This window comes from Anas platyrhynchos, chromosome 2, assembly GCF_047663525.1.
Source record: "Anas platyrhynchos isolate ZD024472 breed Pekin duck chromosome 2, IASCAAS_PekinDuck_T2T, whole genome shotgun sequence".
In the NCBI taxonomy this organism is placed as follows: domain Eukaryota; kingdom Metazoa; phylum Chordata; class Aves; order Anseriformes; family Anatidae; genus Anas; species Anas platyrhynchos.
Genome location: NC_092588.1, coordinates 27,912,890 through 27,940,209, shown reverse-complemented (window position 1 = coordinate 27,940,209; position 27,320 = coordinate 27,912,890). Strand labels below are relative to the sequence as shown.

General features: G+C 40.7%; 1 protein-coding gene and 1 long non-coding RNA gene across 2 annotated transcripts in view; one reads left to right on the top strand and one right to left on the bottom strand.

Moving 5' to 3' along the window:
* The first annotated feature begins 3,048 nt into the window (after window positions 1-3,048).
* Window positions 3,049-20,513, top strand: CA2 (carbonic anhydrase 2). Its single transcript, XM_027452432.3, has 7 exons — window positions 3,049-3,209; window positions 3,649-3,846; window positions 14,388-14,506; window positions 15,415-15,507; window positions 16,272-16,334; window positions 17,266-17,421; window positions 19,672-20,513. Exons 1-7 carry the CDS (start codon window positions 3,176-3,178, stop codon window positions 19,789-19,791), a joined length of 783 nt encoding a protein of 260 aa, XP_027308233.1. The 5' UTR covers window positions 3,049-3,175; the 3' UTR covers window positions 19,792-20,513.
* A 5,700-nt stretch (window positions 20,514-26,213) lies between these two features.
* Window positions 26,214-27,320, bottom strand: part of LOC140001696 (uncharacterized) — a 47,354-nt gene continuing 46,247 nt past the window's right edge. Inside the window, exon 3 of the long non-coding RNA XR_011807186.1 lies at window positions 26,214-26,719. This is a non-coding gene — a long non-coding RNA (uncharacterized lncRNA). The remainder of the gene's footprint in view (window positions 26,720-27,320) is intronic.

Below are 27,320 nucleotides of genomic sequence, written 5' to 3'. Positions count from 1 at the left end.
GCTAAGGAAAGGCCTGTGCCACTTTTCCATCTGTACTGACATTTGCAGTGCTTCCACAATAATAATCATAATCATCACAAAAATGTGTTTTCAGGAAACACCATATACCATAGATAAACAGGATGCATTCCTGCCTGTGCTCAGGGTCAACAACCACATTGTGACAAAAAAGCTTTCAAAGCAGGATTCAAATGGGACTGAAGCAATGTATAGGCTTTGCATTGTCTTTTGCCCAAGAACAAGTACTGTAAATGGTGTGCAGGTACCTGAGTGAAAAGTTCACATTTATGGAAACTATTGATGCAGCTCCTGTTTGCATTTACTGGTATGATTCTAAAGTACCACAATATCTACAAATGTTTGTTTACTGTACTCAGGTATGATCTAACTCTAAGAAACAGAAGGGAGATGAATTGCAATGGGTTTTTATTAGTGTCTAAAAACTTCCACAATGTGTGGGGATTGCTTAAACAAAGGAACAAATGCACACAGTAATTGTTGACAATGGTATCAGTAACGACAGAAACTGGGGACAAGATGAGATCTTTTCTACTCAAAATGTTAATGTCAGAATCGTGAGTAATCAAAAGGCTACATTAATTAGATAATCTGTTCTCTGTATTTGTATTGCTTGAAATGTATTTATAATGCTTTTATCACCACAGGATTTGTGAACATTTGCTTTAGGAACTGCTCCTACACATTCTGTATGTGCAAGTAGGCCTTACTGGTATGCGTCATTCCATGGATTTACAGAACTGTGGCAGAGGGGCAGGTTTATGCAGCATCCTGTAGATTTATGTGAGATGTTTGAGCTAGCGCAGGTGCTGTGCTGATGTATATTTATGTATATTATGTCCTTTTGCTGTTGCTAATACACCTCGCTTCTTGTCACCACTAAGCAGCTTCATCAGTATCATCTTGACTATTCTGTTTCCAGCACCCAGCTTCTTCACTCAGGGCTACCCTACGGCTTTCTTTGAGGCACTGCCATGAAACCTTACTCACAGAGGAGTCTGATGCAGGCAGGAGATGGAGGAAAAAGAAGCTGGAATCCACGAGCCCAAGTCAATGCCAGGCTCTCAGTGGCAGCTTCCTGGCATGGGTGCAAGCCTGCAAGTACTAACTGTGCTGAATGACCAAAGAAATTTGATATGTGACCTTCTATTTGTGGATGGGTGTTTGTGTGCTCAGCACGTACCACATACCTACTGGTAGAAATAATGTGACAAAGATTAATATAATTAAAATCCTAGTCCCTTGGTGGTGCTGGTAATTTCCATCTCCCTGGTAAGAACCCTGTGCCAGTCTCTGAGGAAGCCAACCATCCCAAACATCACGTCGTGCTTAATCCTGTACTTGTTCTTTATCTGGTGCTCCCTTTGACGTCAGTAGAAACTTGACATATAAGAGTGCAGAGGAATCTGGCTGAATTGATTTTTTTTTTGTACCAAGATTAAATGGAAGGAAGCCTTCTGAAATGTACAGAAATCTTATCCCTTCATACAGCATAAATGGATATTTTCTGTTTCATTCTTCAGGGATTCTTACCTGTATGAGTTTGTGAGTGTGTTTATGAGAGATTGCTAATAAACTTGGACAGCATAGTGAGCAGATTTAGAATGTGACTGCCAGAAAAGGGTCTATAATGAGTAAACAAGGCTTTCCATATAATTTCTAACATGCATTTCTATTTTCTACATCACATACACCACAGCATCTTCTAAGTAACTTCTGCGTATACAGTTTTGCCTTCACATTTCCATTTTGCAGTTACTAAATCATCTTGAATAGACAAATGCAAATGCTAGAGGACACACACTGTGTTAATCACTAATAAGATTTAAATATTTTCTGCTTATACTCGAAGAGGTCTGAGAAATGCCTTTTGATTTTTATATGGAATTTCCCATCTGGTAGCTTTTGCTATTAGCAACAGTAACCACATTGTATGAGTAGACTTTTTTTTTTTTTTCTTTCCCCCCCCTTAACAAATAAAAACAAATGACGCGCATCTTACAATGCCAAATGTAAATGATGGAGGCATTCTGGGGGTGTTACTCGGGATGTACAATGACCTAACTGACAACAGGATTCGGATCCCACGGCTGAATCACGGCACAATACAAATAAAAACATATTTCGCTAAACTTCCTTAATGAGAAAAGGGAATAAAGTAAGATTTCCAACGTCACTCCCGCATAAACAAATAGAAATTCTCAGAGGAGGAGGACACCGAAAATCATCGCCAGCAGCCCTACTCGTGTACGAGTTGCTTCACCTCGCTGCGGTGCAGCAATGAGACTGGCCACAGGACGAGACGTAGCCGGCTGTAAGGGGCTGATCCTTCCAGCGCCCCGACAAAACAGGGCAGCGTTGCGCAATATCAAACCATTTAAAATATGCATTGCTCAATCTTCTCACACGTCCACCCGTGGGAGCGGTGCCCGAACCCCTCTCACACCGAGCCGGTGTTTCCCAAATGCTCCTCAGGACCTGAGCACACGCGCAGCTCCACCTGCCTTCCCCGAGCACCACCACAAGAACACACTCTCCCAAGTAAGGACCAACACCTCCCCCTTTCCTCCCGCACGCCACCACCGCTCCAAACCCCGGCACCGCGGAGGCGACGAGCCGGGCAGGGCCGCCACACGGCCGCGTGTCCCCGTGTCCCCCCCCAGCGGCCGCCGCCGCCCGCGCCGCCCTTCCCTCAGCCCCCGGCAGGGAGCAGCAGGGGGCCGCGGGCCGGGCACGGCGAGGCACGGGGGAGGCACGGCGAGGCGCACGGGGGCACGCTCCGGCTCCCGGTGCCGCTCCCGGTGCCCTGGACCCCTCGCAAGGGCAGCGGCCAGGCACGGGCGGGCTCCCCGCAGGTGCGGGCGCCATGCGGGGCTCAGCCGCCCCGCGTTGCCTCAAGCCGGGCCGGGGCGCTCCCGGCCGAGCCGGGCCGTACCGGGCCGGGCCCGGCGCGGCTCCGCGGGCGCGGATTATAAGGGGCCCGCTCTCTCCGCCCCCGAGCCCGGTCTCCCTCCGCCCCCGCCCGCGCTCCCCACCCCTTCCTCCGGCCGCGGAGAAGGGCATGGAGTTGGCGGGAGCCTATAAAAGCCCCTGAGAGCCCCGCCGCCCGCACGGCGCTGCGGCAGCCAGGGCGCACCGAGCCGGCGGGGGGGGCACCATGTCCCACCACTGGGGATACGGCAGCCACGACGGTGAGTGAGCCGCGGCCGTCCCGCTGGGCTGGCACCTGCCTCCCCGAGCGGCAGCGAGCGCTTTTTATTTGTTTTTCTCCTTCCTTTTTTTAATTTTTCTCTTTTAACCTTGAGATGCCACCTGCGCTCGGGCAGCGAGCCAGGCGCGCCCCGCGGTTCGCATGGAGCATCCTCAGGGCTCCCAGCACCGTGCCCGTGCTTGGGTACCTAGGGGGGCTCTGCAAGGCGCCCCGGGATGACCCCGGCATCCCCCCTCCGAGGCTCGGGGGTTGACAGGTCCCCGCCTCGGTCCCCAGGTGGGATTTCCCCTCTGCTCCTTTGCGAGCACCCCCCGGATAGTGCGTTGTTAAAGCGCCGAGGTTTGTCCAGGTGCGGGTGTCCCCTGCATCCCCTGAGCTTCGTGGCCGTGCCCACCGAGCCGCTTTGTGCTGTCCCGCAGGACCCGCTCACTGGCACGAGCACTTCCCCATCGCCAATGGAGAGCGCCAGTCGCCCATCGCTATCAGCAGCAAGTCCGCCAGGTACGACGCCTCTCTGAAGCCTCTCAGCTTTAGTTATGATGCCGGCACTGCCAAAAGCATCGTCAACAACGGGCACTCCTTCAACGTGGAGTTCGACGACTCTTCCGACAAGTCAGGTGAGACCTTGTCCTTGTGTGTGTGCAGGGGTAAGGGTGGGAGAAACAGCCACTAACACTGCTACTAACGCGAAAACTAAAATACCTGCTGAGGCCACAAGGGTTTTTTTCAAAGACGAAAAGGTACCAAGGTCAGGATTCAACCCTTAAGGATTCAGCATCCTGCACTGGAAGAAAACTGAACTCCTGTTAGAAGAAAACTAAGTCTGTCTTGGTGATTTTGAGCAGCCCTGCTCTAAACTCCTGAGAAGTGAATTGCTTTCTTTTTGTTTAAGTGAGAAATATTTGGATAGAAGCATGGATGTGCAGAGCTAAAAAAAATAAAAATAAAAATTATTTGACAATAACAGATTTAGGCATAGTTTGTCGTAAGCTACCAACCAAATGGTTAAAAAGGCAAAATACATTGTAGGAAGAAACTGGCCATAGAATAACAGAGGATTGCAGTTAACAACTTGAAGTAGAAATAGTTTGGAAATAGTTTCTTTGGTTATCAAAATATTATTTCACATTTCTGAAGCCAATATGCTCCCAGGTTAGTACAGAAACAGAAGAATGATTAGAAAATACCTCTTTGTTCTTATGTAACTCAAACAAGCATTATCCCTGGCATTTCTTGACTCTGGGCTTTCTAGATAAGGTTAATATGTGTATGACACATTCTTACAAAGTTTACTAGGAGGCAGTCCTTCCACAGTGTCTTATAGTTCTGTAGGGTGAATAAAATTAAGCATGGAATCCTCAAAACCTTTTGGCAACATTGCTGAAGGGAATGGCCGTATTGATGGACAAATGAAATCTAAGGCACAGTTGCAACAAGGGTTTTGCAGGGTGTCCATAGTTGTAGTTTTTCAGCTGGCTGAACTTGCAGAAATGGTCACGCTGCTACAGTGAATGTGCCTCTATTTTTAATTTAGACAGCAAAAACAATCCCATTGTAGTCACTGCCTTCTCTAGACACTGCCCGATTTAACTTGCTTGAGCAAATGCCCTATTTTGCTAAACACTTTCTTGGCAATGTCAGTTAGGGAATGGTGCTGAAAACAAATTAAGCATGCCTACAAAACTTTTTTTTTTTTTTCCAGATAATGTAATACAAGGGTATAACACATTCAGCGCTGCACTGAGAATTTGACTTTGTATGTTATGATCTTTATACTGAACAGTGTTAGCTGGTCAACAGTGCTTCACAGTTGTATAGATATACATTGGTCTCTATATAAATTTTTCAGAACATCCACATTAATATCTGTATGTTTAACAAAAGCAAAAAAGAGTTCTGAATTAGTGTTTATTTTTTCTGAAGCACTGAAGAACTGTAGTTAAAGCACGTGTTTTTGCAGTGTTAGGAGGAATAAGGTAAATGATTCAAAGTAGAAAAAATTGATTCTGATTTCACGAGGTCCATGCAAGTCTGCTCTCAAAGTCTTCCTACTCTCACTGAGCCCAAAGGAAGCAGGTTCAGGTCCTCATAGTATAACAAAACTATTACCTGGTCACTTCGTACATGCATAGGTTTGGAATGACAGTGAAAATTAGCTTATATCTGGCAACTTCAGAGGAGAAAAAATGTCAGAAACTTGTATTAAAGAAATGTCTGTAGGAAGAATGCTCTTTATGAGAAGTCAGTGCAGAACCAGAACATCTGTGACAGGGATCCTCTGACAGATAGGCAGTGACACAGCTTTCAGAGTGGGAGGATAGGAGATGCATGTAGAAATATTCTCAGTAGTTCTATTAGTGAATCAGAAACTGATGAGTGTTTAAAAAGAAAAACAACATTAAACATATCTATCTGAATCCAGGTAAGGGTGGATCCTTCAATATCACACTTCCTATTGACAATTATAGTGCATAAAATCTAACTGGCAGCACAGTTATTGGCTTCATTTGTATGCAGTTAACTAGGTAACCTACTTTCTTTACAGAAAATAAAGCTGTCTTTGACTTGACTGTGCCTGATTCACTTCAATTTCTGAGTTTTGAGACTAACAGTACAATGATCTCTCAAATTCTTGGTTAGACATTCAACAACAGTCATGATGAGAAATTACATGAAATTATATGATGTTATATCTTGCAGGAAGCAATGGGACCAAATCCTGTAAATACTCCCGATAGGCTATAGTGCTTGCTTCCATGAGCTGTCCCGTATGCTGTAAGGAATTATCTGTGATAGTAGGCGTAAAATGAAGTAGTAAGATCATTGTTTGTGTATAATGTTCAACACATGAGTAATAGCACGCAAAGAAGTAGATCCATTCATTAAGAATATTCAGGCACATAACCAATGACACAAAAGTAAAATGAACAGCAGTTCTGTGTATTTAATGTCTTTTTGAAGACTTCTCTTCCAGGGTATGCAAAATTAGTTCTTGTTATAAGAAGTACAGGTAATAATAGTATAGTAACATAGGCAAGACAGCTAAAATGTGTTTGGATAAAACTCCTTGAAAATGGTTGTTACTGATTTCTTTGATTTAGAAAATACTTACTTTGAATACTGTTGATCACAAGTTAAAGTCAAGGAGATACCAAAATATTCAAGACTTCTGTATAGAATATTCCCCCCCCCCCAAAAAAAAAAAAAAAAGCTTGTATATATATTACATATATTACATACATGTACACACAAGTATGTATAGCCTGTAGCTTCTGTTTGTATCAATGAGAAATAGGAAGTTTAAAAGGTAAAAAAACAAACAACTTTTTTATGCAAAATTATTATGTGTAATTTATGCAACTAATGTATCTTCATGGAAGATGTGTTCCTCTCTGCCCTTTTAGAAGATCTTTACTAATTTTACTAATAAGTGGAGCTCTATAGATGTAGCTCTTGATGCAGTTTAAAGTTAACTATCCTTATGACCTATAAAACTTTCCTTTACAAAGATATTTGAAAAATAAAATGATGTTAAAATCATTGTGATAGCTTTAGAACCTTTGTTCTACTTTCTTGTTAATTTTCTTAAATACCCTTAGATGTTACTAAGCATGCTTTAAAAAAATCCCTATTCCTAAGCAATTACACACCAACCTTCTATTTCAGTTCTTATAGTACAGCCTTTGAATTTCATGGCTTATGTGACAGCTGTTATATTCCAGAATACAGTTCTAAAGCCTAAGTCAGTTCCTGAAGTGTATTCCCTTCATATTTCACAGCTGCTAGTTGATAGAAATGGTGTACGGAACATAAACTGACAAATCAGTATTGCTGTTTTTAAACTTTTTTATTTACTGAAATTCCATTATTTTCTCTTAGTTAAAATAATGTCTTCTATTGTGTTTCTGTGCAGCGTTTTGGAACGGTTTTTGGGCTTGTATGTAGAAAAGAATGAACTTCTGCCTTTGGTTGTTACTTAGTTTCTCTTCTCCTTCTGCTCTTGCAGTTGCTTTCTTAATTCTCATGTCTTGTAATAAGTGTGAAAATTAAAGTATTTGCAGGCATTTGTGATTAAAACTTCTATAATTTTAATTAAAAGCAAAAATTCTATATGTTGCTAGGAATAAAAGTACAAATTAGGCCTGTCCACTCCTGTATTCTGGGACTTGGCCATGGGCATACGTGTCAAGCAAATGGTGCTGATAACCACTGAACTATAATATTGCAACTTATTTTAAAAGCTTGATAGCAAAGGAGAGATCTGTCTCATTCAGGGCACCTACTTAATGATACTAACTACTTTATATGGTAGTCTGTATCACTTTACTCACCGTAAAAGAAACAAACGGCAACTTCTCAGAGCTGTAAAACCACAGGAAGTGACTTTGCTCAAGAAAGCCTCAAGAGCATAAAAGCATTTGTGTAACGTGTATATATAACTTGTTCTCAGTAAGTTCTGTGGAAAACTTCTCACAATTCACCTAAAACCTGACATACAAGTGGGAAATGCTCACAGCAATAAGCTCGGTATTCTGTATTTTCTGATCTTGTGTTTGATCTTATGAAAGGAAGAAGTCAATCAAAAGTTATTCTGTAACAAAAATATTAAAATACCATATCTTAGTTGTAGAACCTGTCAGAAGTTCATTGCAACTATGGTGTAAGCCTCTGAAGACATTACTAAATGCACTAGTCATTTTCACATGTGGACAGCACTTACTTGTTTCCTTTTCCTTGCTGCTGAGCTAGATATGGATAATACTGAAATCCATGACAGAGTCCCAAGTAAATGTAACGCTTTTACAGAAATTCAGTCCTGGTGGAACTTCACAATTATGACCTTGGTAGGTCACCCCTAGAGGGACTCTCAGTGGTTGTAATCAATTACCCAATTCTTCCTATAATGGGCAATATTAATGAGGACACTTCAGCTGTCATGAATTTTGACTCATTGTAGGCAGATTAATCCATTTTGTTGTATTTGAGTTCAACAGTCAGTACAGTGGCACAGCTTGGTTGGCAGTGAGGTGCATTGAAAGTTGTGCCTCTGGTACTCTCTTCCTACACTTCCACCACAGCAGGTAGACTGAGCAAAAAACACTCAGGTCTGCTTCCTTTAAGGCAGAACTCTTAATCAAAGTCACTGCCACTGGTCTATTTTTAGGCTTCCCAGCTCTGAAGATGTAACATTATCCACACCAGAATATATTGCACATTATTGGTATACGGCCACAGGTTGAAACTCCACAATAAAATGTGGGCTAAGCAATGTCCTAACCCATCTGAATCATAAATCAGGGAACTGATTACTTATAGCTCTAGGGGACTGTTTTCAGACAGCTGCTTATGTGTCGTAAGTATTTTTGTGCATTGCTTGACAAGGAAGTCAGAGGTCCCAGAAGGTGTGTTATCATTAAGGCATTCTCTGTTCAACTGCTGTTGCTAGAAGCTGCAAAGCCTAAGCAAGCAGGTGACTTGAGTATAGCTCTGGCACTTCAGGGAACTGAAAAGGAAGATGAGAGGGCTTGAGGTCAGCCCTGCTGGATTCAGGACTTCATTTCTTTACAGAGCTCAAAAGTGCCCTTCTTGACTTAGACCATTTTAAAAAAAAAAAAAAAGCTTTAGAGCAGGAATTTGACATGGCTTGTGCATATAGGTATCTTGGCAACTTCCTTCACTTCTTCCAAATGACTCCTCTAAAGGTGTTTATGTGCAATACCAGGAGAAAACAGTTAACTTAGAAGCTGAGTAAAGGGGGACTGCTGAGTGCATAGAGGCCGTGCTCTCCCCTTCCTTGAGTTCACCCATCCTTTGTTACACCCCAAAGTAGTGCGAGCACTGTGTCAATAGAAAACTTCCAAAACTGTAAGCAACCTCTGAGAGTGTTACAGTCACTGCCATCAGAAATTAAGTCAATTGTGACTCGTAAGAGAATCTTAATGCTTCCAACTCAGTACTTTTGAAGTCATTGTCGGCTCATAAGGGGTGACAGGTGAGGGCTGAATGCTGATCAAGGGTTCATTACAGCACCTTATGACTCACACAAAAATCTCCATTTATGAGATGATATCAGAAATAAATTCCACTGGTCCCTGGGAGCAGTGGATTTCGCTGTGGTTAACTGAAGTGAATACTGAATAGTACCCTTCCTATATTAGGAACAATAAATACATCATATTATGTGAACAGATTATTAACATACCATCTAATTTTTATGTCATGTTTGATATTCACAAGCTGCATCTGTAAATGCACAAATAGCAACTTGTCTTGCCACTACTCCTTAATTCACTATAAGTAGTAAGTGGACATTTACATTTATGTAGGTATGTATGCACAAACATTTGGGTGCACACAAACACATTTACACTTAAATGTGCCACAGACTTTCCCACATATCTATCTCTTTGAATCATGCATACAAGGGGCCTTTTTGAAAGACCTGAAGGGCTGAGGAGGAAAGACAAGAACATAATTGCCGTTGGATGCTTAAGCAGGTCAGTCTGTCTGGCTGCTACCCAGCCTGTATGAAGTAGTTCAGCTGGGGTGAATCGAAATCACTGAGCAGCTGCTGATACACACGTATGCAGACCTGCTACGTTTTGGCAGATGTTTCATTCTGGTCTATCTCTTTGGAACATCCTCTCTGCCTTATCAGACTAACCCTCTAGCAAGGTCAGAGCAGGGTTTTTCTTAGGCGATACCGATTACGTAGGTTTTCTCTGGGTGAAGCGTATTACAGATGTATCTGCAAGTATGATCCCTACAGTTATGTCCTGTCTTACTCTCCTGCTTGCCATGATATAGTGTCCTAGGAGGACTGTGTGAAAGAGATAATGTAAAGAAGGAAACATCTCACAAAATGTGATGTTCTACACTCCACGTTTCATAGAAGTGACAGCTCACCCCAACTGAACTCTCCAGTCTGTCAGATGGGGAAGCCCATCCTTGCATAAGAGCACAAGGCTAATCCCTGAGCATCCTCCTAAGAGCCTTTTTTGTGCCATTAATAGTGCATGGTGCTCAAGATTATTTTTTTCTCAAGTAGTGCTGCTTCTACTCTATCTCTGCAGGGTCTAGCAAAGAGATTTTCTAGCACAGAGATGTCTGCATATACACAAATGCCTACAGAACATTAACATTAATGTATGTGCTGTGCATTAATTTATATGAGCATATGCATACATGTGCACATCTACTGTAGGCTGGTACAAAGTCATGGCTTTCTTTATACCAAAGCAGTGTGTTTATAAGTGGGTTGTCCTCAAAGGTAGATGTTGTAACTGTCCTGCTGCTATGTTCTTGTTTCGTGGTATCTCAGTTAGAGCTTAACTTCTTAAGTTAAGCTTAACTTAACACATCCACATCCATCATGCTTTAGTGGAAGAAATTTTATTGTCAATGATTTCCATGTGAAGAACATTTTCTCATTCTGTATTTTCTCCGAATGACAAACTTCAGGGTAGCATTTTTTCTTATTACACTAAACCATACAGTGGGAGGGAATTCATTCTGACTCATGAAACAATCTTGAGTTCAGCCATTTATATTACCTCTTTGACAAGTTTATTGCCTTAATGAGATTTATGAGTCTCCTGTTCTGTTACATCCCTATACAGGGAGGTAACTACAGCAACAGTAATTCCACAGTATTCCTGCAAAACTTAACGCGTGGCTGCTGCCACTTCCTGGAGGGGAAAAAAAAAAGAGAGAGAAGCTGTTCACAGTATATTTTTACAAAGTCATCCTGTTCCACATGGAAAAGGTAACTACCCTGTGTCTCACCTTTAAGCACAACAGAGAAATTGTGTGGCCTTAGTAAACAGCTGCCCCAGGTGCAACACAATGCCCCCTTGATTTCTGTGCATTTCCAATATCCTATAATCATGTAATGGAGACAGACGTAGTTCATCTTTATCCAAGAAACCCCACAGACACTAATAGCACAGTTCATGTGGTTGTTTAACTTCCCAAATTAGCTCTGCTAATACTTATTTTCACCTAATTTAGATAATGTTATGAGATCATTTAATAAGAGTGCAATATAATTGCTGGATGTTACTAGTATAATTTCTTCAGTAAATGGTAGAAGGTTGAAATCGTAGTTACTATTTCTTAATCTAAGCAAACTGGCTCCGAATTTATGTCACTGCACCATTTCAAATAACTGTCAAATAGAAGAAAAGCTGCATTTTCAAGCTGTTACCTCTTATATTGCTATTATGTCTGTGGAAACCAGGTTACTGATGTAGATTTTGTTGAGCATGATGAAGCTTTAAGAAAAGAATGTGCTTTCCAGGTCATCTGGTGCTGTCTTCACTCTGCATCTGAAGCTATGCTGTATAACAAAAGAGAGCATAGCTGCATGTGTATTTCCAGGATGGTTTTGAGTAGTACTGATTTCAAAAGGAAAAAGCTAATGCTCAGGGGCTCAACTGTGGAACAAGCTTTTCCCATCCTACAAAAAAGGAGATGGAAAGGTTATACATCTGTCTTCAGTGGGGCCTGAATCAATGTTAATGTCACATGAGATAGGGATAGGAAAGTTCCCAGATGCTGCTCAGGTTCTTGAGGTTTTGCTTTCCAAAAGCTGGTAACATTTATTCATGGTTAAAAACACTTGCACTAGAAAAAAATGAAGTTCCAACATTTCTGCTTCACATTTTAAGTTTAAATTTTGCTTCCTTGGAAAGGCTGGAGAATATTAAGGAAAAATAATAACTGTTTAATGGAGGATAGAACAAGAAGAGCTGTTGTGTAATTAAGCCTGATGAATTTGTATTCATTCCCACTAATCTAATTATTACTTTCTTTGAATGCTCTGCTGTGAGTCAAAATAAGCTAGTGCTGGATTTGAGAACCACAGAATGAGAAAAGTAAGCAAAAACCACAACGAGATTTTTTTGCATCTTTTGAGTTTTATGGAACTATAGCAAACTTTATGTAGAAATAACACTGCAAATGGATTTAAGACAGTTGCATGGTTCTGCTCTTCAGCATGCTTTCCATTGATTAATAATGGCAGATTAACCTGTGCTGCACTAGTGCTTTCTGAGGTTCAGGAATGGTGAAACCTCGGTCCATTTGTATCTGCAACAAGCCGCAAGTCCATTAGCCAAAGGAACTGAAACTGAAACCCCATGGCATTGTCTTTTAATGAAACATGATATTGTGTGGATTAAATGATTTTGCATCTGTAAAGACATAACAACTGATTGCTTCATTTCAAAGTGGAACTAACACACATTCACAGTAGCTGTTCTGAAAAAAACAACAAAAAACAACAACAACAAAAAAAACTATTAAAACCCAACATCTGTTCTGATTTGTAGTACTGTGTCTGAATCAGTTATGCTTTGTGGCAATTAGCACATGCAGAAACACAGAAGTAGAATAAAATATGTGCCTATTCAATTACTTCAAGTAGCCATTCCTCTTCGTATCATGTAGCTTGGTGGTAGGTAGGGTAACTCTTGGTCTGCTGGCTGTTCAGCATTGGCTACAGTATCTGAAATTACAAGGACTGCATCGGAACATATATTCACATTTTTCAAACAGAAATGCATGTTGGCAGACTTCTAAATGTATTTGCCAAAGACGGAGCCCCAGGCAAATGCTAAATTTGTCCACTGAAACAAATTTTGCATGTGTAATGCACACAAGTGGAAACTAATGTGTTTCATACATCTTATGTTTAATTTTCCTGTATTCCAGATTTTTAGTCAAATCCTTCTCACCACTTTGAGCTCCCCCATTGCCAAGTAGCCACGGGTATGTTTGTCCATGCTTGCATATAATCAGAATTATTCAAACCTGAACAGACAGTGACCTTTCCCTATCTGCATTTGATGTATATTTTCACACATGCACGTGTGATACTTACATGTCTAGACTAATTGCAAACTGAGAGGCAAGCATCTTTACTCCACAGAACCATTTTGTTTGTGGCACGTAAACAGAACACACTTAAATGTAATAACCGATGTCAACACTCTTCTGTCACTCTGTTATTTATATATTTATTTTCTATATTGAAAGAGAAATTGATCTCTTAAGATATATAGCATTTCAAATGATGTTTTAAAAATATTTTTGATTTTTAAAATATTAATTCCTCAAAGATTTAATCGTGAATTTGAGACTTAGAAAAAAACACAAACCAGTGTGAGATCTTGCTCTAATAACTTAGATAAATAGCTCTATTGAACAGAACTATTTACTATTGTTTTGTGCTCTGCGTTGCACTGGAGGAGACATTGTCTGTGCCTTGAGCATTTGGCAGTAGTGAGGCTCGATCCTGCATATCATAATGGTGGTTGGTCACAGTTTAAGTAAAGGTTAAAACTAACAAGCAGAATAAGGGTGCCCAGGGGAACTTGCTCCTGTATAATGGAATGTGTGGCTGGGCACTCCACTTACCTCAGTCACATAGCAAGAATAATGACAAATCATGGAGAGCATACATTAATGCCTTATTTCCAAACCCTATTTTAAAAAATTGGCCTCTGCAGGTGTTGCCATTCTCAGCACCATTTTTTAAACTCACTCTCAAGGAGTAAAAGATGGGATGGACGAGAGATTTCAAAGTCACATCTGCAATTCCTTGCGCTGTGCCCAGTGCTTTACCTTGCTGTATCCCACAGCTAACAGGTGTGAGGGTTTAATTTGGAGCCAAAAGCTTTTTATTCAATCCAATTCACCACAGGATTTGCAGGATTTGCCTAAATGGATAAAGAGTCCAAAATAAAGGGACCAAGGACATTAGTAAGTAAAAGATGATTTGGTCTTCATCTGTGCTTTCATAAAATAAATCTACGTAGGGCATTTACAATGGCTAGTCTTTGGACCTTTGCTTGGATTTTTTCTTTGGTGACAGAAAAGTTACATCCTTAGCTCTTCCCCCGTCACCTGTAATACTAGCATGCCTATTAAATTGCTGATGAAACTCACTATAAAGTCACTTCTGTTTTTACATGTTTATTACTGATTTTGGCTTTTTGCAGCAATGTGCCATTGAAGATGATCTGGAGTAGCATGGCAGCATGCAGATCAATAAACTGTAATTTACTTGGAAGATTTGAGATGGATTTTCCTCTTTGAAGTAAGACCTGACAGCAAAGGTTATGGGAGATGCTAACAGAGTCCCTTTGCTTTGCAGTGCTGCAAGGGGGAGCGCTGGATGGAGTCTACAGGCTGGTGCAGTTTCACATTCACTGGGGTTCCTGCGAGGGCCAAGGGTCTGAGCACACTGTGGATGGTGTGAAATATGATGCAGAGGTAGGACATGCTTTGCCTTTCCAGTCTTTTGTGTGTAATGAGCATGGTGGTAGCAGCAGCTCTGCAAACCTTCAAAGGGCAAGAAACTGTGGGAGTTCCCATAAAAGATTTTGGTACAGTGCTGCTTGCTCCAGGAACTGAACATAACTGTGATTTGCATTGATAGATAGAGGAAATGGTTCTACAAATTTATCAGCTTTGCTGCTTTTTGATAAGAGTTGGTTTATTCTTATCCAAAAAAATCTTACCATTGCCTCACATCTGTTTACAGTACCATTACTACTTGCTCAACTTGAGTTGCAGTTATGGGGAGACAGACAGATGTACTTCAATTAGAAATAATGTTGAAATAAAAAAGAAAAGAACATCCTGGCTAACATGACCTTGAGATTCTTTTAATACTCTTTTCAAAGACTTTCCATGACAGGGCAGGATGATATTTTAAAAAAAAAAATCAAGAGTGGAGGTCAGATCTGTAATTAATGTCTATTCTGTCCTGACACCGGACAATCATGTCTTTGATAAGAAGTCCAGAATACATAGCTACATCGAAAGTACGATATCAAAATCCTGCAGGCTGCATGCAGGAAAAACTAATTCTGAAGATAACAGGAATTTTACCAGACTAAAAGCAGAAAGATACAGCCCAGAGTTTGCATTTAAAACTCATCTGGGAATAAAAGTCAGAAGCAAAGTAAAATGTATGACAGAAATCTCTTTGCATAAATGAAACTTCAAAGTTAATGAATGATTCAACAAATTCTTAACTGTACACAAAAGTTTTAAATCTCAGCAGTAAAACACCATCTGCTCTTAATGTTTAATAAATTACTTCCCTGCATGCTCATTTGTAAAGTATTATGGATGGAATCTAATTTTCATAGTGCTTCTTGTTTTCTTGCTCCTAGCTTCATATTGTTCACTGGAATGTAAAATACGGAAAATTTGCTGAAGCTGTGAAACATCCGGATGGTTTGGCTGTAGTGGGCATCTTCATGAAGGTTAGTTAGACTTTTTTTTTCCTATTATTTGGATTAGTCCAGTATGTTCACTGGTCCAGGTGGGCCCAAGAGCCTAAAATACAGAGTAAGGCAGCATTATGCTATGCCATGTAAGCCCAGAACAGACTAGATGGTACTCCAAATTCTTGGTTTTCTGTCCATATGAAAATTGTACACCTACAGTGGAGTATGACTGCCATCCATAGCTGTGGCAACCCTCCAGCAGCATGCTAGCCTCCATCATGACAGTGACACTGCCATAACCCTGTCAGAGAAAGATGATATGCATAACTGACTCAGTAATATATGTATGAATCTGCGGTATGACCAGCTTAAATAGCATCTATTTTCTTTTCACTGCTATTGTTAAACATCCAGAGCATTTTTACTCAGCTGAATTGTCTTCATAGCTAATTGAAGAAGGTGATTGTGACCCAGCAGTGTGCACTCTGTCCTGGCTTCACTCTTCTATTACGAGGGTGACTTATGTGAAAAAAGAACAGCTCAAGTCCAAAAATAGACCACATACTGTAAAAGAAAATAACTTATTCTGTCCAGTGTCCTTGGCTGACCCATTTGTGCTGCCTGTCAACTGGAATGATTTTACAGAGACAGTTCCAGTCACTTTTGCTATAATACTCTGTTATGTAATGAAATGGTGCTATGAAAATGTGCTACAAAATGTTTCCTTGAGAATTCTAACAGATAACTAAAAGTGTCATGAGACTGCATGGTTATTTTTTTTCATATGGTTTCTATTACAGGTAGGGAACGCCAAACCTGAAATACAGAAAGTTGTTGATGCTCTGAACTCCATTCAAACCAAGGTAATATATGCTGTCTTGGACACCACCAGTCACAATTGTATGATCCAGAAAGTGGACTTCTGGATCAGTTTGCTTCTTCCCAGTGGATCAGTTCACTTTTTTCCAGTCCACTGCATATATGGGAGTAAAATAAACCTTCATGCCATCAGCATGGATGCTCCTGTAATCCTAAATGCAAAAGAGATTCAAACTAAGTTATGATAAAGGACAGATAATACTAGAAACCATGATCATTTTTTTTATTTCCATGAATCCATTTTCTGTCTTTTCATCAATATTTAAACCTATAGGGTAGGATTCACCTTCCAGATGCAAATTTTGATCAGGATAAAACTCTCAGGAAAAAAAAAGCCTTTCTGTATTTTAATTACTGTGAAGCACATATGTGATCTTAATGAGCAAGTAATGAGTAACTAAAGGTATTTATTGAGTAAATAGGTACCTTCATAATGGGTTAAGACCTTTGCCAATGAGATATGTGGACAGGAAAGGCAGAACGAGACTACACTGAAATCTTAGTTATCAGGCTCTCTTTGACATAAATGGATGTTGCCATTTACTTTAGTGGACACTCCAACAGGTTTCCCAGTTTCTGTTTTTCCAGTAGCATCAGTGTTCATGGTATCTGAAATCTCATTGTTACTTCAAGCAGGGACAGATCATATCTCTAAAGGAAAAGGCCATTAAGTTCAACATTTGGGATACTGAACTGTCTTGATAGTTTTAAAAAATGAGAAAGATAGTGCTCAAAGTACAGACTCCTGGTACATAATTCCAAGTGTACTGTAAGAAGCACTCAACACTGTATGCTAAACTCCATTTCTCCCTTCCTCCAAACATGTAGCTTCTGTAGAAGACTTTATAATGACAAGCTTGGTGGGAGTATGTTGTCTCTCCCTTGACAATAGCCTGCCTACTTTCCTTATTGTAGGGCAAGCAAGCTTCTTTCACAAACTTTGACCCTACTGGACTACTTCCTGCATGTCGAGACTATTGGACATACCCTGGCTCCCTGACCACTCCACCACTGCTTGAATGTGTGATCTGGCATGTTCTGAAGGAGCCCATCACTGTCAGCCCTGAGCAGGTAGGTCTTCAGGGGACTGTGCCAATAGGTGTGTACTGACTGGTATCGTATCGATTGCTTTGGTTCAGCTGTCCAAGTGATCTTTGAAATGGCAGTTTATGCTACTGCAGAGCTATGCAGGCTAGTAGCTAGTATCACATGTCAAAAATATATATCTGAGCTGGTTATGCTCTTCTGGCAAGCTCTACTATGTGTGGAATTAGAGGAAGATGTAAAATGTAAGGTTGTCCTCCATTTGAACACAGTCCAGGCAAAATGTGAGGGGTTTTAAAAATTTAATCAGGTTGGAGCTGTCATGTGGTAAAAAAAAAAAAATCTAGGAAAAGCGTAGGATGCATGAGAGGACTGGTTACACATGCAGAGTAAGTCTAGCATGTGTTGTGAGCATCAGCAAGTTTGCTGCACACGCAGTTACCTATTTGATTGTACTTGCCCTGAAAATACTGGGTTTACCAAGCATCTGAAGAGCATTTCTTCTGCATTTGCAGTCACACACTGTAGATCTGTAGTTAGTCTGTAGATCTTTGAGATCTTCCAGCAATTCCAGGATACACAAAACTGATTTTAAAAGGACTATTCATCACAGAACAGACTGGGAAATCCCACGCAGAATTGTGACAATCCTAACAAAACTGCCTTGTTTGGAAGAGAGAAAAATTGCAGATTCCAAAGCCTGCTGTCTGAAAAAATCCCATTTTCTGTTGTGCAGCTTGAAGAGGATAGAACCTTCCTAGTGGGAAAGAGCTTATGCAGATTAAATCACTCCTGGCCCTAGCTTTCTGCACCATCCATTAATGAAATTACATAGAGGCAAGATTCTATCCTCGGGTTTGCATCTGTGTGCTTGGAAGATATAAATAGAATCTGGAGCCTATAAATATAAGCTAGCCCCGAAGGGCTTTAGTTTACCCTTCAAACTTTTAAATCCCTTTTATGAATGGCACCCATGCTAAAACTATACACATAATTCTAGGAGTTTTATTTAGCTGACGTGAAAAAACTGCAACTGATCTGTTGGGATATAACATGATAAAAGATAGAATACACAACAAGGAGGAACTATTGGAAATAGTAATTGTAGCAATGGTTACTATTAATAAACTGCAACTTTTAAGTTAACACTGTTTGATTATTTTAAACTATTGATATTGATGATCCAAGGCTTGCAAATATGGTTTTATTATAGGGCAGGAGCACATACACCAAAATAAAGTTGTTTTTCCTACTACACCTACTTCCACCACCTACAAGTGGTAAACGACACCACTTGTTTCTCCCACACAGACCCCTCCATATTACAATCGACATTTCAAAGATGAATTTGAGATCAAAACAGTGCGTGTGGCAGCTTGCCTTTTCATTACAAAACTGATCAAAACAAGAAACCATAAAGCAAAGTACACAAGTGTACACATGAGTCCATTATCATTTGCTGCAGTGATGGTTCCTGGTAGATGCTGAGTTCTGAACTTCATTCCTGTTAGGTCCTGAAAGTAAAGGCCTCCTGGGCTGGTCACTGCCTGGGGTCTGCTCAATAAAGGAAAGCCTGATTTGGAGTCTGACTCATACAAAATCTCTCCTACATGTTTCTGTCAGCAGTTCCAGTTGGCTTGTGAGATTACATTTGGGGCAGGTTCTTATTTTGACAGTCTTTTAAGTAGTTTTGGATATGGTTGCTTAGACATCAAGGTGCTTTTATTACGTTGCACTATGCAAACACCAATTTCAGTTTAGCACAAGCACCTTACTCTAAGACATTGCAGTTTGCTCCTGTTGATGTGGAATAGTTTCCCTTCTCACAGTATTTGAAAATCAAGATATCTTGAATGAATTTGGTTGTTCTAATTTGTACCTAAGGATAAGGTTTTTTTGTTTGTTTTTAAATATCAAGCAGACAAAGCAATTCAACTTTCAAAAGAGCTGAAACAGTACAACTTTCAAAGGGCTATGAAATGGTTTCAATTCAGATGTAGACCAAGGACAAACAGCTCTTTGTGCACAGAGTTCTGAAAACATGTGCCCTAGGTCTTTGTTTTCTGCACCACCTTAGTTCTTTTTAGGATATTCTGTTGACAGGAGAGCCTGTGTCAGGCAGGAAATAGTGTGGATGACATGCAAAGATGTCAACTCTAGACCATTATGGATAATGAAACTTTGAATTGGACCTCTGGCTCAGGCCCATGGTGTATAGTTCAGGTAGTCCTGTTGAAAGAAGTATGCATTTGAGAATGTTTGTGCCTTTTTCCACAGATGTGCAAACTCCGTGGCCTTTGCTTCAATGCTGAGAATGAGCCCGTGTGCCACATGGTGGACAACTGGCGCCCATGTCAGCCCTTGAAGAGCAGAGAAGTCAGAGCTTCCTTCCAGTAACTTCAGCGCTCAGTGTGTTAGGAATTGCTGTGTTTGTGAGGAACCTTTTTTGCTAAGCACAAATCAAACCTTTGCCATGTGTGCCCTGGCAACATCTTGTCTCCCAGGTCCATTCTTTCTTTCTCTCTGCATCTAAAATGCCAGCTAATGAAATATGAAAGGTTCTTGGCCAAACAGGAATAGGTTCTTTATGTGTGGGGCTGTGGGAAGCCTGGGGGTGGACTGTGTGCATTTTGATGAGTTACTGTGACTGAAAACTTTGATATTACAATACATTGGCTGTTTGGGAGAGCATATGGTGATAGAAAAATAAGCCATTCTAAGAAACCTCATCCACAGGTGTGGTAGTACACATAACTAATGATAACTTGAAGCTTTGTCAAAAGCACAGGAATACAGAACATAGGTATGTTTTAGGAAAAAAAAGTATATTGAGGAAGAAAAGTAAAATGAATATTGAGAACTAGATTTAGATTTTAAGCAACTGACATGTAAATATTTTTAAGACCGTTTTACATTTTTACCCATGCTATCAACATTATGTCTTAATGGTAGTATGTTGAATTTTTTAATTAAAAATGTCCTAAATTAAGTATTATCTTTAAAAATTGTTATTACCATAGAATACAAAGTATCTTTTCATTGAAATAATATATGCTCTAATTTAAAGAGGGAAATAATAATGTATTTTAGATAACTTCTCTAATAAATCTATACTTATATTTTTGCTTCCAATCTGTTATTTTAATTCAGAAAAGGAGTTACTAATCTGTTCACACCATTGCATATTAAACATAATTAATAAACATATAGTATATCAAGAATGAGTTTCAATGATACTGGATGTTAGGACATTTTCTCTAAGTAGCTGTCTGGTAGACAGCAGAAGGAAGTAGTAGTTTTGAGCCACCACTACAAACTTATATTGAAGTTGACCACATAGTAAAAGATCCTCTCAAAAGAATTATGAGCAAAATCATACTGCAGAACGGGCTTCTCCCTAACTGGTTGCATAAATGTTGCTGCCCTTATGTGACAGCAACAAAACAAAGAGTCATATATTTATGCAGAACATCAACACAATACTTTTCTCTAACAAAACCAAATTGTTTCAAGACTGCATCCCCAGAATTTGCTTTTTAGCCTCACAGTACTGTATGTGAATGATTTCAACAGAAGAATTTTCAACAGGAAAACTGCTGAGTAAGACAAAAGCTTCCAATAACTTCCATTGATGTATCAGCTGAGTTCTTTTGATGTCATGAATATGTATGCAACAAATACCTAAATGTAAATCTGGTCTAAATACATAGGATCCGAGCAATACTGTAAGAGGCTATTCTCCTTTTCAGGCTTCTGGCCATTGTGAAAGAAGGCATCTTCAAAACTCTAATCTGACTGGATTCTGTTACTAGTTTCTAAGACAATTTGTTGATGAGCTTCCTACCACATCAGGGATAACTTTATAATTTATAAGGTATCAGATGGAAAGGCAAGGTCTCCAAGCAGCTATGATCGTAAGGAATTGAGATGGGAATGAAGCCTTCTCAGAGTGCATCCAAAAAGCTTCAGAAAATTCTGCCAAATTTCCCTCCTTGAAATGCTTTCCTATTTAAAAACAACAACAACCAATCCCACCCCACCTCCCCTCAAAAAAAAACAAACAAAAAGAAAAAAACACACCAGAGAAACAAAATCTCTCTTCTCAATAGGTCATTTTTTCTATGATCAGCTTTTCTGAATGTAGCTCTGGAGGTACTTGTCTCTTCCAAGCACAGCTATGTTGAGTAATTGAAATTTTTTGTGTTCGGTGGTTTGAATACCTTTCTGACTGTCACCCAGATTTTTGAGTACTATACTCGTGTCCCTTAAAAATGCAGGGGACGTTACACCTCTAAAAATTAGAGTTTCAGATCCAACACATTCTGTTTTAAAGCTGCTGAAGCAAGCTGATAGGAAACAGAATCACAAAATTACAGAATCACATTAAGGTTGAGGTTGGAAGAGACATTTGGAGGTCATCTGGTCCAACCCCCCTGTTTAAGCAGGGTCACCTAGAGCAGGTTTCCCAGACCTGTGTCCATACAGCTTTGGAGTATGTATGTATGGAGACATATGGGCTTATGACCCACTTATTTCAGCAATTTTGCTGAAACTGCAGCAAAGTGCATTTTTTGCTGTCACAAACACTAACTTCCCGTTTTCCTGGAATTGTGCATGACAGAACTTGCACTCAGAGATGGCAACCCTACTCTCTGCATAAGGACTACATGTTATGGCATTTCCAACATTAAAAAACAAAACGTACAAGCCTCAGAGATTCAAATTTGAACCTGTATCCTGACAACTGCGATATCCTAACTGGTAGGTAATAAAGCTTTCTGAGAGGTGGTATTCTCAGTGGTAACTGTACAGCTTAAATAGGCCGATGTATGACAACGAATGTGAACTTCTGCCTAATGGCTAGGGTAAAAATCTGGAAATGTGAAGTTCTAACAAATGCTGAAATTACGAAAATAAATCATAGAATCACGGAATCATAGAATGGTTTGAGTTGGAAAGGACCTTAAAGATCACCTAATTTCAACCCCCTGCCATGGTCAGGGACACCTCCCACCAGACCAGGTTGCTCAAAGCCCCATCCAGCCTGGCCTTGAACACCTCCAGGGATGGGGCTTCCACAGCTTCTCTGGGTAACTGTTGCCTTTGCCAGTGCCTCACCACCCTCTGTGTGAAGGATTCTTCCTTACATCTAATCTAACTTTACCCTCTTTTAGTTTAAAACCATTGCCTTTTGTCCTATCACTACACTCCCTGAGAAAGAGTCACACCCCAGCTTTTCTGTAGGCCCCCCTTAGGTACTGGAAGGCTGCAATGAGGTCTCCCCAGAGCCTTCTCTTTTCCACGGTGAACAACCCCAACTCCCTCAGCCTGTCTTCATAGGAGTGGTGCTCCAGCCCTCTGAACATCCCTGTGACCTTCCTCTGGACTTGCTCTAATACTTCCATGTCCTTCATGTGCTGGGGGCCCCGGAGCTGAATGCAGGACTGGAGGTGAAGTCTCACAAGAGCAGAGCAGAGGGGGACAATCACCTCCCTTGACCCGCTTGCAACACTGCTTTTAATGCAGCCCAGAATGCAGTTGGCTTTCTGGGCTGCAAGCACACACTGCTGGCTCATGTTGATGTTCTTACCAACCAGCACTCCCAGGTCCTTCTCAGGGCTGTTCTCAATCCATTCTCTACCCAGCCTGCATTTGTGCTTGGGATTGCTGCAATCTACATGCAGGACCTTGCTCTTGGCCTCGTAAAACTTCAAGAGGTTTGCACAGGCCTAACTCTGAAGCCTGTCCAGGTCCCTCTGGATGGCATCTCTTCCCTCCAGTGTGTCGACCGCACCACACAGCTTGATGTCACCGGCAAACTTGCTGAGGGTGCACTCAATCCCACTGTTCACATCACCAGCAAAGATGTGAAATGGCACCAGAGTCCCAGTACCAACCCCTGAGGAACACTACTCGTGAAATCATATTTCATACTCAAAGAGTGAGATTATGACTTAAACCATCCCTCTCTTCTCTTGGTGCCAGATGTTACTATGTTAGAAAGTTACTTATTTTTGCATTTTTTGCTTTCACTCCTGAATTTGCACTCTCTTCTGCTGGTTCAGTGAAAATGCCATGCACATACTGACCTACCAAAGGCAAGACTAATGAAGGACCGTCTCAGCTTTGTAAACAGGACATTACTCTGTAGATAACAGGACTAAAACTCCATCTGGAAGAGGACCCTATTACATACTCTAGACATATTGAATTGAAGAAAAAGTGAGATTGCCATCATTGTTCTCTGATGATATTTGGTATGTGGTCCAATGTCATGGCCAGCACCTGTAAGGGGAAAGAGGTCTGCCTCGTTTAGTCTAGATAGGATGGCAAGGAATACGCTCGGCTCCTCAGCAGTGTCAAGATTCAAGTTGGAGCCTGTGCAGAAGCACATCTTTAGACACAGTGGATTTTTGTTGGTGGAAACAGACAGCCCTATTGTGTGGCCATTTGTGGAGGCCAGGTGACCCCAGCCAAGGGAAAATTGGAGCACTATTTTTAGAATTGGTGTAAGGCAACTGAACAAGCTACCTAAAATAATCCACCACATATGTTTACAGCATATAAATGTTGCTGTGGTGTTTCTTGAGGCCAATGACAGAATTAAGCCACCTAGCAGTCACTGTACCATTGCAGAGTCAAGAGAAGCAGCCATGTTCCTTGCCCTGATGTTTATACAGTGACAGCTTTAGTCAGATGTGGGGATACCAGACAGTGCTTGATAACCCCCCACGCTCTTAGCTGTTATAGTGCTATACATCTAAGTATCCCTGTCCCAGCTGGAATTCCAAAATCAGCACTTAGATGCTTTGTAAGTGTTAATGGTGAATGTGATTTGCCTCTAACCTAATGATAAAGTGAAAATTGTGAATCCTTGTCTCCATCCTGTAACAGTTCACTCAGTTGCATAACACATTCTTTGTAACATGGACAGGTATTCCAGCCTCCCCGGAAGGTGTTTTGGCATGTGTGTGTGCTATTTTTGTTTTATTAATTATTTTGTTTTGTTTTGTTTTGTTTTGTTTTGTTTTTAGTAAGTCAGGCAAGCAATAATGACAACAGCCATGATTTTATTTAAAATCCTTCTGGAGTCGACCTTTCCACAGGGCTCATAAGAAACTACCCTGAAGAGATGATGAGGCACAGAAGAGTGTAGGTCAGGCACAGGTGCACGCTGATGCCTGTGGAACACGCCCTCAGGACAACTCAGTCACATTACATGACTGAGTTCAGTATGGGTGCTGCAATAGGGAATTGCTGTTGCAAAAAGCTGCTGCTTATAAGTAGTTTCTGTAGTTTAAAAGTAGTTTCTGTAGGCCAGGGTGTGAATCATTCACTGAGAATGAGACCACTGTAGGTTTTTTCTAATTGTAAGAAAATAGGCATGCCTCTAGTAAAAGGATGGACAATTTGATTTCTGTAATTTTCTGTCACCTTAGTGCAGTCATATATCAGACTAACTTATCATGTGATACCCTTATTTCACACCAAAAATCAGCTCACTGGGGCAGAAATACTGAATGCAATCTTCGAAAGTAACAGAGGCTGGAAAGAGTCTGGTCTTCATTAAAACAACAAAATAGCTTTGAAAATGTGGCTCCATGTTTTTCCATTTGTTCTAATCAACTTTTGTCACACTTCAAGTTTGCTCCATAAATAACAACAGCAAAGACAACCAAAATCAGCTGTATATTTATCATCTTGTTTGCATGAGTCTGTGTACCTGGAATTTTGCCAGTGCTGTATGTTCGCATCTGCTGGTTATGAAGTATATTGTGTTCAAGCAGACAATGCAAGATGGTGTTTGTATGTCATACACATGACATACATGCAGAGCCTGATGAATGTCTTACTTGTGTAGTCTACCAGGGAACGATGTTTTTTTTTTTTCTTTTTTTTTTTCTTTTTTCTTTTTTTTGTTTATTTGTTTTCTTTCAAAGTGGATAAAATTTGAGACCCTCCCTCCAAAATCCTCACAAAAACCTTCTCCAACATAAAACAGTATGTGGTCTGATCACAAATTCACTCCTTGCAGTTACGCTCGCATGATGGGTGGTGTTTTCAAGGAGGACATATATGCTAAGGCCAACTCAGAGATGAAGAAAGCAATTTCCCTAGCATTCCTGGTCCATTTCCTGAATGAGTTTGATAAAGATACATGTGAATAGAACCATCCAGCTCTTCTTCTTGACCTCTATTCTCCTTTATTATTGACTTACATAAAGAAGTTATAATTAGGCCTCTGAACTGTTGCACAGCCAGACTTTAAAACAACACCCATTCTAACACCATGATCAGACCTATTTAAACTGGAAAACTGTTTATGAATCCATAATGAAAAATAGACCACTTTCATCATGAAGCAGAATTTGATGTTTTGTCCACTGCAGGTAATTGTGTTACAGTCAGATAGGCAGCTCTGATGAAAGGGAAATATACTTTAAAAAATAAATAAATAAAAAAGGAAAGGAAGAAGGTGTCTACATCTATGTGTAGATGTAGAGCTTAGTGATATGGTTTAGTGAAGGGCTGGTTAGTGTTAGGTCAGAGGTTGGACTAGGTGATCTTGAACGTCTCTTCCAACCTAGACAATTCTGTGATTCTGTGAAGGCCAGTGTTAATTTGAAGTCATAGTCACTCAGCTACCACTTTGATGGGGGAAAAGAGAGAAGCACGTTCAGTTGCAACTGTTCATTTTGCACAGTTTGTGATCTTGTCTCGCACTTGTCTGCCAGCTCCATGTGTTAGAACATTTTATGATTTCTCCACTGCTATTTCTAAGGGTTCGATGTGTCCTAGATTGACAAGGGCGGGTAGACTGTGATTAGAGATGTTCCCTGGGAGATTAGATAATAATGCTCTGCATGGAGTCAGCAATATTTATAGAAGTCCAGACAGTTTATAGAAGAGTATCACTCACTAAATGACAGCTTTAGGATTTCCTAACCCTTCAAAGAAAAGCCCTGCAAGCAACAGCTGTGTCAAATCAAATATCAGAAACAAGCAGCGATGAAAGTGCAGGCAGTGGCTTTATTGAAAAATTCCCATGGACCCTCTAACATCAGCAACCTCCTCTTCCAAAGCACAGCATCTCACACAGACAGCATCTGGTGGTGGCTGTTTGCATTGACTGATATATTTTTAATCTACTTTGCAACTGGAAGCTGTCGTGCTGCCCTGCTTCCTCTTTCAGTATGACGGTGAAGGGATGAAGGGCAGCTGTGCTGCCTGGATGTCACTGGTGGTTTGCTCAGGCAGAGCTCAGTGCCGACGCTGTGTAGCAATGTTGCTCCTAATCCCAGAAGAGAGTCAGTTTTGATCAGCACTGCACCATATGAAACAATACAAAGATATCCTCAGGACCTTTTGAAAAAGACAGCATATAAGCACTGTTTTTATAACATTGCATTGTGTGCGGCATCATGTATGTGTATGTACAAGAAGCAATCACTGCTGTTTTGAGCTCATACCCTAAAACAGAGAAGTAATACATGGAGACAATATGTATTAAAAAAGTGTCTAGAGCAGACAGGTGGATATTAATACTTTTTCCTGAGGGGCAGGTTTTAATGAGTCTCGTAACATCATTCAGCATTCAAGGACAGTTTACTGGAAAGTTTACTGCACAGCCTTACTGACCACCTTCTATCAGTGAAGCCCCAAGATCAAAAGAAAAAGAATGTGTGGCTTGATACCAGTAGAATCCTTGGACCAGGGCTAATGCAGACAGAAAAAGATTACAAGGGGTGTCTCTGAGAGGCATGACGGACATATCAAGGCTGACAGGTCACAGAAAGCAGAACTAATCTCTCTCCTGAATGCCGATCTACTATACCATAACCAGCTAAAGGCCAGCCCAAAGGCTCAGCTCACTCCAAAACACGAAGGTTTAGGGTGATGTGGAAGGACTCCACATGCAGGGTACA